Consider the following 20,227-nt stretch of genomic DNA (forward strand, 5'->3'; position numbering starts at 1 on the left):
AGTAACGAAAGCAACCACCGCCGCTCACACCTAGGCGGTGTTGAGTCCGCTGTTCCGCGCATGGGTGACTCGTGCAGCCTCGTCAAAATAAAGCTAGGGCCGTGACCATGGCGCGTAGATGTTTTAACGCGATAGCTTTAGAGCGCACGCTCGAAGAAAAAACCGTCTGTGCCAAAATTAGAAAAAATCACCTCTTTTTTTTACTCATTTATTTCAGGAAAAACATTGTTAAATTGAGTTCGGACAAGTTAGCTGCGTTGATTCGGGTTGACGACAACATCAAACCCTGTGTGTACCTGCACGTCGCTTATGAACTAGAACATTTTGCATACTGTAGGAAATTAAAATGAAAACACTTCGCTTATTCCATGAAGTTTTTTTATTCTTTTTGTACCAGCAGCATAACATTGTAAACATTATCTTTGGATTTCAGTGGATGCTGTCTTTCAAAAATAATATTGCATAAAACATCCTAACATGCGTTCTCAATACAACTTTGGAAAGAACATTTCTATAGCTTTGTGCTAATGTATAGAATGTAATTGTAGCAATAATGGTGTATTCAATAAAAGCATCCTAACTAAAGCGTTGAGAAAAGCGGCATCATTTCCATGGTGAATGAACAACTAGCCCCGAACTCATTGCAGAAGCACGCAATGTTTGCGGTTCCGTCAATGCCAGCTGGTGCGGTAACTTCAAGGCAGTGCCGCCAGCCGTCCTTCATCTTTACGCCTCATCTTGCCCACCAAGCGTCTTCTCAAGGTAAAAGTGGCGTTTATGGTATTTTAGAAGGGTAATTTACCTGTGCAGGTGCAATCGTTTTTCTCTTTCGAGTTCCTTTAAAACTAAAGCAAGAGCAGTTTCTCTCTCAGGTGCACACAGTAACCCTGAATAGTACATTTCATATATGCCCACTCGACAAAGCACTGCTTCAACTTTCTCACGAAGGGCTTCAAACCAGCGGGATCAATGAAGGAGCGGTGTAAAATGGCTCACCCAGCTGCCATCTCTACGCAAGTGACCCACGGGGTTTATGGCCAGCAGCACCATTCCTGCCGAGACCCCAGCTCCGGCCAGCGGGATCAGGCGACTCAGCCATTTAACGATGCCGTCTTGCGATGCGTTCAGCACCGTGATGATCATGAAGCATATGCAGCAGCCGACCAGGACTGTGATGGGTGTAGGTGAAAGAAAAAAAAAAGGAACGTATCATCTAAGTGCAGTGCAACCAGGTAGAAGATACACATATATATGGAGAAGCAGTTAAATAAATAGTAGTTTAGGAACTAACAATGTTCAATGCCAACCGATGACATAGAGGTCACTTAGCGGCCCGCAGTCGCATGCGCGGATGCAAACCGCAATTCGACAACTTCGCTCTCATGCACAAATCCAAGTACCAGGGGACGCAGAGGATCGGTGCGTGGTGCCCATGCATCCAGCCTTCCTGAGTATTAACCCTACACGTGCCTTGGAGTAGTACACTGGTGAAAACGCTGATTTTTTTTTGGCACCCCTCCGCCGAATCTGCTTCCATATTGTTTTTAAAGTCAAGATTTCTTTGCAAACACCCTCCCGGCCTTTACTGACTGGTTGTTGCAGCTATTGAGCTGAATAGCTCATATGACAAGAAAAAAAAACATAATTCGATTACGCCTCCTAGCATGGGATCGAACCTCGGTCATTCAAGCACATCAGCCTGGTGGTCTAACCATTAAGCCACAGCCTTTTTTTCTTTATTGCTGCATTGAACAGAACAAGCACCTTGTGAAGAAAACATTCGGGGAGCCTAAAAACTGGCCTTATTGTGCGAATCCGTTAATATTCGGGCACGTTTAACGATGCTTCAACCTTAGGGAGCCAGCCATTCAAGCTCTGGGGTTTGAAAGTGGTACACAGCTATAATTCTGCTGGTGCTTTCCTTGAAATATAGCCGTAGCTGTTAGTATTATATTTCCATAGTGCAAGCGCCAACTAGACCTTTGAGATGATCACCGCGTTAATCACATTGTGTAGTTTGGATGCGCGACAACGTGGGAGCATGCGCCAGTTTCGTTTACGCCGGAGACGCAGGAATGAAGCGGTCAAATTTATATTAGCATTTGATTAGTCGCTCCACGAAAGCCTCGCTTCGGAGAGGTTCAAAGATGTGCGTTGGATCTGGTAATTTCTTTTTTCTAGCTGTGTATGTAATCACGCCGTTTTCCAAACAAACTTCAGTAGGAAGTCAGCGCTTGTCCGTGTCCACACGGTCGTAAGTGTTTTTCTTACTTCGCGCTCCAAGTTTACTTTCTTGTCCTCTTTCTAGTCATACTTGTACCATTTGCCAAATAAGAACCGATTGACCGGAAGTCAGGTTTTGCCAACTGCCAAACAATGCGTATGCATTTCACAACGGTTTTCTATGCCTGCAGAGAAAGTGGGGAATACGGGAAGCAACGACAGTTGTGCAAAGGCAGATAAGGTGCTAAATCGACACTTCAACATTAGGTCAGTTTCGGACGAATAACCTTTTCTTTGAAAACTCCACTTGTAATAGCTTGACAAAAAAAAATGTTCACGTTTACTGGATAAATAAAAAGCCAAACTTCGCGTTCTCATTTTTTTTGTAGCCTTTGTAGCCTTTTGTAGCGTTGGTTCGTCGGTGCACACTAATGGAATTCGAATATTTTCGCGTATTCCTGTCATTTTTTCGACAAACGTAAAGTTTTAGAAACTTGTTGGCTTGATGCTCTCGTTCATTTTCGGTGCATTATAGGACTTTCCAAGAAACCCAAGTAACTAGACAGGAGGAAGACTCGGTCAAAGCTTATTACGTCACAACGAGATCGGGGCGGGAACACTAACGTGGCGCCGCCACGTGTCCTTCATCTTGCCGTTCTTCGCGACTTACCGAGCCTCCTTTCACGGCAAGTGTGTCTGTTCAGTTCTTACAAAAATTGTCATTTAATAATACCGCTTAATGTACTATATCCCTATAACATGAACTAAACTTAGTTCATGTGCATGAGAAAAAGAAAAGTAAAATCAAGTTCCAACACATTGCGATGTTTAATAAGGCGATACCGTAGGAGTCAGCTCATGACAAAAAGCCCGCCCGAATAGCCCGATTGAAGAGCTCTGTGAACGCTGCCCCTTAGTGGCTCACCGCAATAAAACCGGACGCGTCTCACATACACTCAACAAGGGTCGAATGAATATGGCCGTCCGACAGACCGGTATGGCATCTAAAACTAACACAGCGTGCCGGACGTCCATTGGCGCTGTGTTATGGGCGCGTAAATGTGCGGGAAACGTTATGTTTTCTTCTAGGGATCGCATACGTATCATGTGCGCGCGCATCGGCTACGCTGACTAAATTTTAAGCTACATATCTAGGCAGCGTACTCTACACTCAGATTAGTCGTAGCAAGAAAATCTTACGTTTCCCCTTAGCGAGCATTCTTCCTTATGCAGAACGATTTTATGTTATCCTTCACTTCAGTAGTTTTTGACTAGCTGCCGTGCGTTAGTCGCTGCTGGCAAAGTGTGCTGTCATGTTGTATCTCCCTTATTCACCTCATATTTACAAATGATCGAGGCCTGTCAGTGTGATGAGCGCTTGATCCGGTAGCTTTAAAATATTTCATGATAATAAACGGGCATGTCAATCCGTGGAAAAATATGAATAAAATGAACTTACAGCATAGTGACACCAGGATCATGGAAAAAGAGAAGATGCTGCTCTGCGGAGGGTCACCACCGGCATCACTGAAAAAAGAAATGACTACTTCTTATACAGACCAAAGGAGTGAATTGCGAACTAAATATAAATCGCACCAAATATTAGACCGTGTTCCGCGGGCCGTTATATTCTCTATGCCCCTGACTCACTCGGTGCAAAGTGATGAGTCACACTGCCAAGGACAAACGTGTTCGGGCACACATGTAAGAACATGACTCCCGAGATACTGGAGCATGATACTTGTGATTGTGTATGAGTAAAGGTACGTCCACACTAGCGACAAAAACGCGCGCGACACACCGCGCGCGGCGAGCGGTGCTGTCGCGCGCGGCAAGATTCACGAAAAGCGCCAGCAATGCGCGGCAAACGCGCGAATGGGTGCGAGACCCATTTTTCGCGGCAGACGCAAAACGACCACCAATCAGAAGCGAGCCGCTTTACGAGCTGCGCTCTTGTGGCGCCACCTGTCGCATAAGCAAATAATCATAATCGATGGGCTCTGAGACTGAATAGTGACACGCGCACCGTAATATCTCAGAGGCCATTTCCAGTCAAGGGGGCTGTTTTTGTTAAGCCTTACCACACCGCCACTGAGACGTCGACGAAGAATTCGCCTCGCAATGGAGGCGTTTTTGGTAACCGTTCGCGGATATGCGTGCCTCTATGATAAATCGAGCGTCGGACAAGGAGCTGCTCGCCAACCGCTGACACATTATGGACAGCAGTTTGGCATGACAGGTGAGTAATTGGTGAAGGCGGGGAAGCAGAGTGTGCGCCTGGCCCTCAGTGTCCCTGTACCACACCCAAAACTTTCTCGTCCGCTTTCTGGCACGTCGGCGTCGCACAAGTGAAGAACAAACAAGTATTATAGTGTTCACAGTCCCCAGTAGCTCCTAGTCTGTATCCGACATGCCTGAGCGTGGCCGGCAGTGGCGCAAAATAACACAGACACTTCCGATGGAACACGAAATGGGCAGGACGGAGAGCGCGTTGTCACGAGAAGTATCGAATGGAACGAGACAACGCGGGACTCCACGGGCCGCTGCCACGTGCCGCAAAACGCGACTGTGGACTTGCCCGCACGCGTCTGCCGCGCGGGCGCTTGCCGCGTGCGGCGTGTCGCGCGCGTTTTTGTCGCTAGTGTGGGCGTACCTTAGGACGCTGTCGTATCTCGTAGCTTGGTTTCAATCTCTATATGGGATGAGTTTCGAACTTATTCCGCGTTGTCATGTATAATGTTTCATCCATGTGAGCGGTGCCAGACAAACAGGGCTCAGTGTCCTTCAGCGCAGTTTTTTTCCGGATCTTCTTAGTGATTAGTGATTGAATACTGATTTGAATTTAAAATATGCGTGACTTTGACTTTCAATCGCTGATAGTTAACTAATGAAGCACTTACAACCGAGAGTACACGATTTGAGTTCGTTAATTACACTGTAACAGCGAAAGACCACTACTTTCAGGACACGGTGTTCACGCCGCCGAAGCTGCGCTTATTGACGATGCTTCCCAAGAACATGCGATGATCCAAAATGGACTATTTTTCTTTATGGACGATCTACCTATGTTAACAGAATGTTGAGAAAAGTTCGACAGGACGATCGTGAAGCTAGAAGACACCATCGCTCGCTCAAGTTTGAAGGATGTGGCAGTATCAGGCTACCCACGAATGAATTGGCTGGTCTCGGTGACACGTTTGTCACCAAATGCGTTCTCAGTGAGGCGTCGCCGGATGTGATCGAAAATTCATAGCAGGAGGAAGATACTCATGTGCTGTACCCAGTATGGGACGGTAAATATGCAGCGCTTGTTTTCATCCCACGCCGTGAGTGTAGCTTGAATGATTTTTTGGATCAGAACGAAATTTCACCGAAGCCCTGATTTTTTTGTTGTTGACAATACACAGTATGTGAATAGAAACAGCTTTGGAAAGCGTAATTACAAAGTTATGGCATGGCTCCGAGCAGTCGTTTAGCTAAAGCATGGTACATCACACGCGAATTTCAGATGTTTCCTTCCGCCTACCCATTTCAAGAGTTAAAAAGGTGTTCCCGTGGGGTCGAATGAATATAAAAAAGTACTATACGACTACGCGTCCGATTCTGCGAGCTATACCAGACATGCGATCAGTGACGCGACCGTAAGTGCCGACGCGACATGAAAACGCGTTTAGGGCAGATGCGAGTGGAACAATAAAACTTTCAAGTTTGTATTTATTGCTCAATTGATTTCTAATATAGTTGCCGCACGAATTACACCATGCGCGCCCATACAACAACACATAAGCTTTTCCTTCGAGGACGTTCGGGAAGCTTTTAATAAACAAATTTTTGTAAACAACAATATACGTCCCATTCCATCCTTGCAGCTAGCTGGAAGGAGTGGGTCATCACGTTGGAGAAATCGGACACATTTCATATGGCTCTACTAACTTGTTCGCTCTATTTTACATGGGGCCAGGTCCACATTTAACAAAAACAAGAAAGCGAGATTTTGGATCGCCCTGCTTCTTTTGTCTTTGGCAGCTTTAATGCCAGAATTTGCTCATACGGTTGGATCGGCAGGAGAAAGGAACGCCAATATATCTTCTCTTCCTTTCTTTACCTTCCCGACTGTGTCGATGCGATGTTTGCGCTTCACCTAGCCCTTAAAAAATGTTATTTTCGTCCAAAAACTTACAAATACAATTGCGCAGAAAATAGCACATTTTTAAGCTCCCTAAGGGCCTATGAAAGTTTGTTCCTGGCAGACCTGCCCCGTTGTCAGGGTAGGTTAGTTCTCCCTCGAGCTCGGCTTACTCCAACGTGAAGAAAATGGTGTAGTTGCTCGATGCGCTCGTTATATTTTGAACGCCTGCGTTTCTTTGCCGCGCCTTTCATTTCCACGAAACAGCTAGTTAATTACCTTTGGCAGCCAAAAAGACAATTTTCCTTCTAGCCGCACCACTCGACGACGAAGCGTTCAGAAATTACTACGGAAACTGTGTGTACAGTAACCGTCGTGGTTGCTCAGTGGATACGGTGCTGGGCTTCTAAGCACGAGGCTGAGGCTTGGAATCCCGGCCGCGGCGGCCGCATTTCGACGGGGCGAAATACGAAAACACCCGTGTACTTATATTTAGGTGCACGTTAAAAAACCACAGGTTGTCCAAATGTCTGGAGTCTCCCACTACGGCGTGCCTCATAATCACATCGTGGTTTTGGCACCCAAAACCCCACAATTAAATTTTATGTTACAGTGGTGCTATTTGTGACGGGTTTCCTCAACTTTGTGCCAAAATATTTGAACTGTCCCACTCTTCCTGCCTCTCCCACACACTTCATACTTCTAAAATGTTTGCGGGCGCTATTGCATATTTAATCAGCTGATGTTTTATTAATTCATTCGCTCATTAATTTATTCATCCATATTTATGCTGAATCACCAAAATTGTCAGTGTGTGAGCGCATTCGGTATTACTGCGCCCGACAACTTTCCCAAATAAAACGCTATTAGGCGTACAAGGTACCGCGAAAACGTGGTGAGGAAAGTGCGGAAAAATGCTAGATTTCTTTATCCAAAAGCAGGGGCCGGTAGAAGGCTGTTCAAACACAGCCAAAGCACACTTCATTCTGACCTTTTGTCCTTTAACTTATACTTTAACTAATACTTTAACTAACTTTAACTTTAACTGTACTTTAACTAATACGCGCAACTGCTTGCGCGTATTATTTACTCAGGCAAGCATCGGCACCGGGGCAGGATATGTCTGCGTTTGCTCTCTCTCCGAGACGCGCGAGTTTTCCGGCACGCTCCGACCAAGGAAAGAAAGAGGGGGGGGGGGCGCACATTGACACCTAGCGGAGGTTACGGACGTGACGTCAGCGTAAGCCTTCGTAATAGAGCGCTCTTAGCTGCGCCGGCTGATTTCGTTTCGCATCGCAACAGGTTGCTGTTTGTTGCGGTTGAAGGCAGCGATCACCCGGCGGTTCACTCCGGTTGAGTGCGGACAAGGGTCGTCCCGATCGGTTCCGCCGCGCCGCGGCCTTCGCTCGCGTGTGACATCCGCCGCGCGCCGGAGCTTAGCGCCTGTCAATTAAACCGAGCCGAAGCGGATCGCGTCGCCGGCTGTGTAAACAAACACGTGGTATCAAACAGCGAGAAGGTAAAGGAACGAAAAGGAAGGAAGAAAGAAACGAAGTAAGAAAGCGAAATGTAGAAGGAAGGGTGGAGAGATGTAGCGAGAAGGGAGTGAAACCAGACTGTTCGCGACGAGCAATCCCGTCGTTGCTCTTGCGAACGAGAGTGCGTATGCACGCGAGTCCACGTTGCCCCGCTCGCGCGTGCAAGGGACGGTGTGCACCGCGAGGCCTGTACGTGCCGACTGCGCGCATGTTTAAAACATGCCGCGGGCACGAGAGAGGAAAAGACGTCGCTGGCGGCATGCTGGCGTCGGCGATGCCACCGGCCGCTGTATTACGCGGAAGTTTGCCCATGCGAACGGCGCGTCGAATCACGTGGTTTCGCCAAATACTAACAAACCATATATACCTTGTCTCTCTTTTTGTATTATTATTTCTATGTTGTTGAGCTCATAACCTTCCCTTTTTTTTCCATGGCAATTTTTTTTCCCTGTCGTCTGCCGCTTTCCCACTCTTCACGACACCGCCTGGCTCGGCTGTCTCCCAAAACAGCGTCCTTGTTTCTAGGAAGCACCGCTCGATCGTACGCATGTGACGCAGACCCGCTGCGTGGTTCGCAGCGACGGTTTACCGTGGCTGTGAGTGAGCGGTTTGGTGCGACAGCAGCGTAGGCATACGCCTAGATGTACCAAGTCATCACGAGCACCTGAGTGGGCGTAATACGTTCGAAACAGGGCTGTAAGCGATGTGGCGTCGTTGAAGAAGCAAACGCGAACTGACCGAGCCAAGTGTGAAGAACTACCCGCGGAAGAGATGATGCGTCGAAGCACCAAAGGCCGCATGACGTTCGTGCTTCGTTGAAGACATAAAAGAAAAGATTAACGGTAAAATTCCAACTACAACCTCTGCACAACTGCCACGCATAGGTTGTGGCTTCGTGTGCATGGTATGCGGATGAGCGCATTCGACATTCAGTTGTAGCATGACCTTTAGTGACCGGCCCTACTGTGTGTGATCAGTACTGTAACCTAACGCTTCTTTCTTCGAAGATGGGAGGTGGCGGGTTCAAACACCTTGTAGTGTATATTGTGAACTGGTGATTACGTGCAGGTGATTACGTGGAACGGTGATTACGTGTAGCTTCACTTGGCGTCTCATCGTGGAGAACACAATCAGCCGCATAGCGAACTAGCCATGGACGTGGTTGATAATTGTGGAGGCTGTTCGACGCGGCGTCACTTTAACTCCGGCTGCAGAGTTCTACTTTAGTCTTTAGATTTGTCCTGTTGCAGTGTTCTACTTTGGTCTTTAGATTTGTCCTGTTGCTCTCCTTTCCTTTTTCCTTTTTCCTCCCCTCCTTCCTATCTTCCATTTCTGTGTTGCTGTCGCCTCCCTTCCGAAGAGTAGGCAGGCGTTGTGCCCCTTCCGGTGGCAGTTGCCAGCATGCTCCTCGCTTTCCCTTTCCTGTTACCTGTGTATATGTGTATATGTGTGCAAAACAAATAATAATAATAATAATCACAATCTCCGCGTTATAAAACTTATATTTCCCAAGAAATGATGCCGTGGTGCTGATGGGAGGCATTACGGTAACTATGAGCGTCGCGAATCATATGTACGAGCATAGAAGTTTGAATATGGAGAGGCCGTTGGAAATCGTAACGCCAGAAGAAGCTCCGCTTCTTCTAGGGTATTCTGAACATCGGAAATGTGATTCTGTAGCTGACCATGTGCATAGAATTAATCAATTGGCGTTACTGGCTCTTTTTGCTTTGGCATATGAGATTTATTTGCCCTTTTCAGCTCATGGGAATGGAGAACTCTAGAAAGAACAGCTACAAAAAAAAGGAGTTGCTTTGTCGTTCTGCTTCTGCGGATGAGGTTGCGGGTTCGGTTCCTGGCCGCAGTAGTCGCATTTCGACGGGGCTGAACTGCTTGTGTGCTTAGGCTTAAACACACGTTAAGGAGACGCCAGTGGTCAAGATTAATCCGAAGTCCCACACTCATTATCCACGTCTTATAATCAGCTAGGTCGTGGTTTTGGCATGTAAAACCCCAGAATTCTTCACAATGCTGTCCTGGCTTCACCACCGAGCCTGTTCAGCGGCGTGTGACGGTACGTCCAAGTGACCGTCTTGTTCTACGAAGAACAAGCCGACTGCTCGTGGTTTGCGCCTCTGAGAGATACGCTGGTAAAAATTCGACATCGACAGTGTTCTCCGCGGTGCCTCAGCACGTCAAACGTGAGCGGAGGGGACAGTAAGCGCAACGCTCACCTCAAATTCTGTTAATAGACCAATCTCACCATGTTCAGAGCGCAGGCGCTGAGATCCTGTCGGTGCCGTGATGATGGTCGTCCTCGTCACTTTCCCACTGTGCTTGGTTTGAATGAATCATTGAAGACGATACCGAGGGGAATGTCATTGTGTATTTGTCTGAAGAATTCTCGAGAAAAGATTTGTTGGTGCGTCACCTGAAATTCACTCGTACATTCTAGAATTTTTATTATTCACCCCTAATTATAGTGATGTAAGAACCAAATTATTGACTCGTTGAAATTGCGAAATTGAAACCGAGAAGGTAATGAAGTCTTATTTGCCTAGCAGTAATCCTGAGACCAGCACCACTTACCAGATATCCATCCCAAGATGTGCTAAATAATGGACTCACGTTGCAGCTATTATCATTGCGAGCTCTTACATGGCAGTTGTTGAGAACTTGTTAACAGAAACGCTGATACGTATCGCGGATGGCAGTATCGATGATAGTGCTATGGGATTTCCGCTAAGCAGGCGTGACTTCACAACAGCTCAATTTCACAATTTCAACATCTAACAAAGTGAATAATGGAAAAAATATTGTCTTTGCGTCTCGGCCACGTTAGGCTATGTTAGGTTAGGTTAACGTTAGCTTAGCTTGGGTTAGGTTAACGTTACGTTACGCTATGTTAGCGTAAGAGCCGTTAGGGTGGCGCGGCGTATTCTCACAACGGTTACGTCGTGAGCATTGTTGTCTTTCTGTCTCGACCTCGGTTGGCTGGGTTAACCTTAGGTTAGGTTAGCGTAAAACGCGTTAGGGGGGCGTGGCGTATTCTCCGAGTGGTTGCAGGGGCGTCGATCGCCGCTGGCGACCTTTCAGCCACTGGAAACATCCGCGAGGTTATCGCGTGTTTCACGGCACCGGCAGCCAGCGTCAGAGCGTAAACAAACTCGGCCCCACTCCCCAATGTCGACACGCCTAGGGGCAGACGCCTGCAACACGAGCCAAGAAACTCCTCCGTAGTGCCAAGGGAGAGTCATATTATTCAAGGAGCAAAAGGCCCCAGATTTTCCCTCTCGCACCCGCGATTACTCGCGCACGCGCGCACACGTCCGGCACCTCTGCAAGTACCACGCCCCGCTGTACTTACTAGCAATTGTAAAGTTGCCTCCGGGCGGGGAGTCTCATGTGACCGTATCCGGTATCCTCAACACAAACGGAGCCCCAGAACAAGCACAAGCTTCTCACAAGCATAACATCTGCAGCCGCCAAACAGTACGCCTCGTGTATAGAGCTAAATAAAGAGTTTGCAAAAGACAAAACAGTGTCAAAGAGGGCGCCATGCGGAGATGGCGTCAACTCCTGCGCTTTGGTGCAGGCGGTTCGAACTGAAGTATAGCAGGAGTACCCTCAGGGGCAATTTTCTGCACAACAGATTACTATCGTGGCATTCGGAAAATGGTGATAGGCTTCTAGGTGAATACCCTATCTGCATTGTTATTCTCATTTAGTGTCGCTTTAGAAATAAATTTATTATAAGGAATAAGATGACTTGCTTACAAATCAGAGTCGTGCGGCATTACCTTTTTTCTTTTTTTGCTACCCAGCCTGTCCTCCACGTGCTCCTAAGGTAATCTAGATAAGACGGGTGTTTTCGTTAACCGTTCTTGGTTTTTCAAAACTCCGAAGGACGGCATTCTCAGCGGCCTTCTTAACGGCCGTGAAGTAGCTCGCGGGATTCCCCTAAAGAAATCCCTACCTTGTACACTTTTATAGTAACGTTGACGGCGCGATGACTGCGGTGACACTACCCTCCCCCTCCCCCCCCCCCCCCCCGCTCCTTCCGTGTCCCATTTCAATTTTCTTTCTTTTCATCTTGCAGGTATACTTGGTGATGTAAGCCAAGCATTGCCTTGTAAATGAGACGGGTACACTCAACCATCTGTCATGTTATTTAATCATATATAAGACAATTACTGTGTCACAAAAGCCCAAAATGATTTTCATATGGATGTCCAGACAACATGTCTTCCAAAATTCCGTTTGTGCCTCCGGGTTGCACAATAGCCCCGAAAGACCACGCTGAACTTGGAAAACAAAGCATTTTGACCGATGTTATCGCGTTAATAGAGCATTGTACCACCTTTTGTTTAAATCCAGAAAGTAGCGGCCATCATAGGGAAGGGCGCCATCTTTTTCTGCCAAAACGTGTAAAATGATAATTTTGGTTTTGAGGAGGAAGAAAAAAAAAACTTTGAATTTTAGACCCACATAGCAAAATTTTGTTGTAAGTCGGGCTTCGTGGCGTGACATTATGGCTGGAAATACAAACTGGACTGACACACACGGTAGTGAAACGCTGGAGCTGGATTGGCTGTGTTCGAAATAAACGCCACAACACTCACTTGTGCAGCATATTAAGGTTGTCCGGGAAAGCTCCCATTTCTATAGCATAATGTTTAATAGGGGGTGTTTCAGGATACGGTTTCGAAATTCTTTCAAAATGGGCAAGATGCGATAGGAAAGTGATTTCCTCGGCATTATTTTCATCACACATTTATACGTTCTAAAATGACTTGAGCAAGTAATTAAAAGGCGTTAATGGGAAGTAAAATAATTAACTTGACAATGGAACAAGGACACGACTTGATATGGACAAGTTCATGCGCGCGCCCGCAGGTGAGACGTACTCACGCTACTAACGACCGTCTGCTGAGGGCATGGCAGTTCCGTGCTCCGTTAGTTAAGTTTACGTCTTCCAGGTGCTATTAGCCGGAGCTCAATAGACTGCACAAATTAGGAGTTTCAACTGCAGCATGTCTGCTCTGAAATTTATTATGAACTCCCCGGATGATACGTATAAACTTTCCCATTAGGGTAATTATATGGCTCTTTCAGATTAAAGTTTAATATGTCAATTTTCCATTATTCTGTGCTTAATTAAATGCTCGATCCATCTTAGAATCTGTGCATGCGGGATAAAAATATAGTCGAGTTTATGGCTGTCTCACTGCATCATGCCTATCTTAACGAATTTCGAACGCGTCTTCCGAAACACCCTGAATATCAAAAGTATATATTTTTTTACGGAAACAGAAACTCTAAGCCAAGCCACATTAATATGTTAGACAAGTGCGTGTTTTCTCCCTTATTTCTGTTATAGCGAATTCAGTTCCAGCAATGCCGTGCCGTGTTCGTCAGTCTAGCTTATATTTAAAGCCATAAAGCCATGTAATGATGCCCAATACAGAACGATGTTCTGCGATGCGGATCTGAACTTTCTTTTTTCTTAAAACCAAAATTACCTGTTTAACAATTTAAATAGCTGGTGCTCTTCTCTGTGATGACCACTATTTTCATGATTTTTTTTTAGAAAGACAATATTTTATTTATATATAACATGGGTCAAAAAGTTGTTTTCCAAGTTCAGCGCCGTTTTCCGGGACTATTACGCAACCTGGAGCCACAAATCAAATTTACGCAGATATGGCTTGTCTACATCTATTTGAGTTTTATACCCAACCAATTTTTGCATCCGGTTTCTAGTAAACAATCTATTTCAGCACAATAAAAATAATAGCGCCTAAATTGTTCTTGAATAAAAAAGACATGTCTACCAAGTGTAATAATGCGTCTTGTGACAATAAAGAAAGGACTCGATTTTTTCGTAAATTTTTTACCTCTCACCTGGTTTGCTGCCGTCTGTGAAAATTGAAATGCCACTCAAATGTGTAATCTTTTTTTTCTCAAGTCGAATTTTTATCTTTCATTGTTTAATAAAATCAGAGATGGTTGAGAGAACCCGTTACGACAGTTGACATGGAATGACTATAAGTTAGTCGGGATTGACGTGGACCACGACCAGATATAAACCATGAGAACAAGCAAACAAGTGAGCAAGCAAGGTTTCCTTGGACATGGTGTGGTAGCAATACACAAAAATGTAATTTTCGACACTGCTTAAAGCGACCGTGAACATCAGGTTGGGGTTAGAAAGTCATTAGCAATTGAATGTATAATTACCGCATTATGTATGTCCCAACGTACAAATTGTAGATATAAAAGTCAGAGTCGTGAGGGCTGAATCTAAGCCAGCCAGTATTAACGCATGCGTGAGCAGTGAAACTAAGCCACAAAAGAAACAACTGATTAATAGTATTACAGCGCTTGTCAGAGCGTCATTTCGATATGGACACCTGCAGAGAAGCCTTTAAAGCAATAGCTTGCTTTGGATTTTCCTCCAATTAGCGGTTGGTACGTATATATGTTTTTGCCTGGCCGTTTACGTGAGCTTGACGGTGACCTTGACACGTGCATATATACCAAGGTAGCACAAACGGCATACATGACGTTTTTTTCACCGTTTATCCCAGACAATGAAAACGTCCAAAAAAAGACACGGAATAGAAGCTCATACTCTAGATAACGTCGTATATCTAGTCTAACGTCCGACTTGAATCCATTCTATAGGCGGTCGAATTCTGGTTTTATAAACATCTGAAACAAACAGTCTAGAAACGGGGTTTACAAATACATAAAGAATCTCGCTGAAACCGCTGTCAAAATTCGTTTTAAAACGTTTTCAAACCATCGTGGAGAATACGGTTCAGTGCTTGGCCTTGTTCGTGCAGCTTAGTTTTGCCTTTTTTTTTTGTACAGTGGCAACGGAAAAAGGTCAGCGAGTAAGCGGCGATTGGAGCGGCGAAATTACGGGACGTGGATAAGGAGCAAGAGTGCCGAGCCGTTCCCTCTCTTCGCCCTGGAAGGTAGTTTGATCTAACAGTTGTGGTTTGGAAGTTAATTATTTGGTTTGACGGCTGGTCAACGTACGAACCAGAGCTAAACAGGTCATGATACGAACCAATAGTCACGCGGCCGCTGTTGCCGACAAATTCTGATTTCGCCACATAACAAACGTGAGAAAGAACTCAACGCTGTCGCTATCTGCATACGCCTGCACATACAGCGTCCCGTATTGCAGTTTCGCTACCCCGGTCAGCGGTATCTTTCCTAAACTTTGTCACAGCACGCGCGAAAGAAAGCTCTTGCACCATAATAACTAGATCCGCAGATAGTTACTGATGAAGTATAATTTTATTTTCAAGTTCACAGCACTTACCGTAAACCAGTATAATAAATATTCTACCATCAAGAATGCAGAAATGAACACTGTCGTTCTGGAACACAGCAGAACGGAAATGTAGAGCTAGGTAAAAGGGCTAAAAAAATAATCATAGTAGCATAAACTTATTGTAATATGGTGTGGTAAGCTAAAGCCAAGTAAAAAAAAATTCCTCCAAGTTTTCACAGAAAACCTGAAAGCGTTATCATTAACATATACGTTTAGCTTTTCCATAGAATTTGTCAGTACTAGTACATAAAAAGTAGCAACCTGTCAGTAGTGGCAAAAACACAGGTTACTTAAAAATATAGATTCTTCAAAAACGAATAACTTCAATACATGAAAACAGACATTTGAAACAATAACTAGATGAAGGTAGCTGCAGGCTACCAAAACCGACTCCCCACTTATAATAAAATATTGCCTCTGCAAACAGAACTATCAACGCGGAACTTGTAAATTATCGTTCAAGTAACCTGCATTTCAATCTACGTGCCAACTATCTTTTAATTGGCTCCATATGGTTATGATCATCAAAAAATTAGGCTCCTCGGTGTCTCTTCTTCAAGTAAATTTCTAGTTGCATATGATTCCTATGAAACAGAAGAGGTTGAGCACCCAAAAGTATTTCGAACAAATTTCGTACTGCCTCATAGCAACAACGCAATTGCAGGCTATTAAATAATATTCAGAACAATCTAGACAGTTGTAAACGGTTGTACAACATATAATAGCTTGAAACCCGTGACGTCGCACTAATGTACCGGTGCTGCGGTTTCGGAGCGAAATTCACAAAATGGGACTGTGACCTTCTAATAACGTTCTAATAACGAACATATTACCACGCAATTACCAAAAGTCAAATTTAATTGAAAACGTCATCGGCTTGAACGGATTTAGTGCTGGTATCCAGTGCTCCTTTATAAAAAATCACCGCCCAAGCGCTCCGCACAGGTGGTTAACAAGCGAAGCTGAAACGTGCGACCCCGGTTTTTAACACTGGGTTTATCCCGACAATCCCGACAGGAAGGCCTGCTAGGCTGCCGGATCCTCGGTACGCAGTGGCTGCTTGCGCTCGGCTGCACGAGACTGTTCTTGTACCCGGGTTACAGCTCCGAGAAGATCAACTGTCCCTGAGAAACGCAGCTCTGCCCCACCTGTCTGTACATATGCCGAGATTGCGGATGCACCCCAACGTTTTTGAGAACAGCGACCCTCCAAAGGAAAAGAGAACAGTTGAACTACAACATAGCGCAAGCGTTTTATATTAGAGAATGAAAACGAATCCATAAGCCATCCGTCAATAGCCCTCAGCGATCAGTTTTCGTGCCTCTGTAGCACGGTATCTTGAATGCTGATAGATGGGAAATGTTTTGTGAGGTATAGCATTTTTGTTAGCCCGCTCGTTCCGCCTCAGACATGATGACACGTGTACTTTGGTCAACTGTTTATTTGTAGCAGCTTTCAGAATGAAACAGTTGCGAGTATGTGCAAGTGCTGTTTTCCCTTGTCCCCGTTTTCCTTCGCGCTGTAATAACGTGAATGGCCAAGTGGACGGGACCTGGTCTTTCTGGGGACACACGCATGTCTTTTACATTGAGAAAGTAAAATGGCAACTTGATACCTGTACCTTCATAAGACTGTGAAAGAAAGCTGAATGATGAACCGCAGTCCCAAAATTGTGGAATAGCAGATATCTTAATGCAACAGTTTTTCAACAAATGCCGTAGGGTTTACTGTTTGACGTAATGTGAAAGGAAAGTGCTTAGCAGCATTAGCAAACATGTAAATGCACCGATACAAGTAGCGCTTCCGGTTATTTTGTTTTGCGTATGCGAACTTATTATCGCTTGTAAGATAAAAATGACAACAACGCAGACTGGGTGCTACTGTCAGTTGAGTTCTATTTCAACTAGTAAGCATATTTAACAACACCTGCAAATGGGCGAGATGGTGCATTGCAGATCGACGAAAAATAAGCGAACCGGAAGACACACACGAACAGCCGAGAAAGACAAAGGACAGGCTCTAACTCGCATTGGCGGACAGGTGGTAATTTAGCGCCTGTCCTGTTTCTTTCTCGGCCGTTCGTGTCACCCCCCCCCCCTTATCCTGTGCGCTTATTTATCATCGATCTATTTAGTATCACACATAAATATATTGTTAGCATACCGTCTGACATGTAGTTCCATACCTTCCTAAGATATACGCAGAAACCACCAAAAATGATTGTCAATGAAAGCGAATAACCTGAAGAAACGAGGGTGCGACAATCCGACCTACACCTGCCCCCCCCCCCCCCCTCCCGAATCCCCCGAGTCTCCTCGCCACAATCCCCGCAACTCTGTCACGCGAGAGCATGCACATTTTACCTCGGGGCCTTCCTGTAGTTGCTTCGTTACAGCCTTGAAGAGCGAACGCGCCGACTTATTAAGGCGATAGCTTTAGGTGCCCCGTGTCGAAGAAAATCTAGCGTCGGCGGCGATGTCCAAGAAAAAAAAATCCGGAACCACTTATCCCTATCCACGCAGGCCTTCCGCGTGGCCCACAGGCGTTACTGAGCTAACTGAATTTCTTATAGTAAGATGCATCAGAAAATTCGTAAAATGCAACTTACACGCAACCTACAGGCATTATCGCGTCGGACTGTAATATGAATATGCAAGAAAACATAATTCTGTTACGCGGAAACTCACACACACTGCCCTCTTCCGGCTGCCGTTTGAAGCCTGTCTAAGTAGGAGCGACGCGTCCGATTGGTTCCTTGCAACACCTTCCAGGTGGTGTTGCAATGGTGTTACAAGAAAAAAAAAAGAACCAGAAAGTTCACGTTCCTGCAGAACGTTCGTCGCCAGCGCTTCCGGGAAATCATCACGGTTACATAAGCTGCAGTGTACGGGAAGCGTTACAAGCGAACAGTGATCTTTGAGTGTTCTCGCGTTCCACTCTTGAAGGCGAAGCTTAAGCGTTCTCTAAATTTTATTGCGATAGCAATTACATGGACACTCCAAGCGCATTTATGCTATCGCCGTGGTATTCCGTATAAAGTCCAAACACGATAGCGCCGTCACCGCGCGCCGTACGCTGTACGTGCGAGGGAAACCTTGCGAGAGCTAAGCCGACAATCACGGCTCAATCTCGCGCGCGCGAAGGAGGATGCTCGGAGGCGCACCGTCTTCTGTCGCGTGCGAGGCACGGAGGAGAGGAGAGGGTAGGGAGGAGAGGGAAGGGGGCCGATCTATGCCGGCGGCGGCTGCTGCTTACGGCACGGCCGCGCGGGCTCCGTATCTCGGCGGCGATTTGCGACGTGCACGAAGTGCGCATCCGCGCGGGCCTCATCTTCAGAGCGATCTGCGATGTGGACAAAGTACGCCCAGTGCCGGTAGCTTCGAATGCGCTGTGCTTTCGACGTTCAGTTGCACTGAAACGAGATATTGCACGAAGATCAATGCGCTCGCTGCTACTGCCGCGTTTCCCGAGTGGAGCGTTTTGACGGCGAGCACCTGCGGTCATCGAGCGAGATCTGTTCATATATACATGTGCGCATGGGGCACCGTGCTTCTTAATTTAGTTAGTAGGCGAATGTTTGCAACTTTATACAGCCGACAGAACTACTATCCTTACTTCGTATAGATGTCTACATATTTGCTGTCGCAATCGATGCTTTGCCTTTCGCGTGATGCTGTGACTTTTTGTTCTCTACATGATGTGCCGACGTCAACGCCATCAAAGCTCGACAAAAGCGGAGGAGGAGGGTATGCCGAAAGCGTCAGAAAGCGCCCGTGTTGTCTCTATGTGTCTTCCTTTTGCGTGTGTTTTAACTTGCGGCAAAAAATTTGTCTTTTAGTGAGAAGAAAAGCGTAGCGCCGAGCAAGACGGGCTCTGCGGCGACGATGGCTGCGAGATAGCGCCAGAGTAGCGCACGTCAGACATATGGAAACAAAGCGCTGCATGAGTGGAGGTGTTTCCGCGGCGGCTGGTGCGACTTGCGCTCACGTGTCACCCGCACCCTGCCTGTCGCCATCTCCCGATTAGCGATGCAGTCGCGCCGCACTTCGCTCCCGCTGCAACGTGGTGCACGGGACACAGCAGTTAATATATCACGAAATGAAAGGACGTATAGAGCTGCACTCAAATTTCTCTTTAGGGAGTATCGCAATCATCGATGAATTTTATTTCCAAGCATTAAATAAAGCGCGAAAGCACACACACACACACAAAAACTGTTTTTGAGTGGTTTTGAGGGCTTTTTTAGGCTTGGAAAAAAATCCTTAGACACCCATATAGAGCAACAGCACGTATGATGCCCGTAAAGAGCAACGATTAAACTTTTTATTGCGTTTCTTCCCTTTTCAATTTATTTATTTATTTATTTATTTATTTATTTATTTATTTATTTATTTATTTATTTATCTGATTACTTGTTTGCTTGTTTATTTCCAGAACGCGTGTTGGCGATCTTCTCTGTGCGTCTAAGTAGTCGACTAGGTCGCGGCTAGCGCAGTTAACGATCGAGTGTGTAAGACTTCACAGTATCGCACACTCCGCGATGTTCAGAGTTGGCGTGTTTCCCCATGACTTGTATTTTTCTTTCCATTGATCCGACTTTTGTTCCTCGCTCCCAGTGCGCGATCCCGCGATAACAGCGGTGCTGCGGGACGCGACCTAACGGCCAAGATGGAAAACAATCGCTGAGAAATCTCGGCGCGCGCTGCCTACCAGCGACCGCAGGCCGCGGCATCAAACTTGTTAAGCAAACTGTATCACAGCAAGTGTCAACCGGTAATGGCCGGATCAATTAGGTAATTTTATTCTTAGTTCACGAATCGACGGCCTCGTTAGAAACCGTGCCTCGTTCCGAAGCTCAAATGTTGCTGAGCTCTATTGCCGACTACGACGCGACCTATCAAGCCTCATTCAATGTCAAATAGATAAGCGAAGGGAGAAAAAGCAAGCAAGCGCCGATTTAATCAGTGGCACCGTTCGCCTTGCGTGCACTTG

At 46.0% G+C, this 20,227-nt stretch overlaps 1 protein-coding gene and 1 long non-coding RNA gene across 4 annotated transcripts in view; one reads left to right on the plus strand and one right to left on the minus strand.

The window, feature by feature from the left end:
- The window catches only part of LOC139057534 (uncharacterized), a 78,012-nt gene extending 75,143 nt beyond the window's left edge, over positions 1-2,869 (plus strand). Inside the window, exons 2-3 of one of the 2 annotated variants that reach the window (XR_011512864.1) lie at positions 648-762; positions 2,759-2,869. This is a non-coding gene — a long non-coding RNA (uncharacterized lncRNA). Of the gene's footprint in view, positions 1-647; positions 763-948; positions 1,056-2,758 lie in introns of those variants that run through there. The other variant, XR_011512865.1, reaches the window with a different exon arrangement.
- The window catches only part of LOC135904871 (DNA damage-regulated autophagy modulator protein 1-like), an 87,762-nt gene that overhangs the window by 30,224 nt on the left and 37,311 nt on the right, over positions 1-20,227 (minus strand). For both annotated transcript variants that reach the window (XM_065435851.2, XM_065435850.2), the window contains exons 3-4: positions 3,683-3,750; positions 997-1,169 (exon numbers count right to left, since the gene is read on the minus strand). In XM_065435851.2, coding sequence (XP_065291923.1) covers positions 997-1,169; positions 3,683-3,750 — 241 coding nt within the window. The remainder of the gene's footprint in view (positions 1-996; positions 1,170-3,682; positions 3,751-20,227) is intronic.

This window comes from Dermacentor albipictus, chromosome 3 (genome assembly GCF_038994185.2).
Source record: "Dermacentor albipictus isolate Rhodes 1998 colony chromosome 3, USDA_Dalb.pri_finalv2, whole genome shotgun sequence".
In the NCBI taxonomy this organism is placed as follows: domain Eukaryota; kingdom Metazoa; phylum Arthropoda; class Arachnida; order Ixodida; family Ixodidae; genus Dermacentor; species Dermacentor albipictus.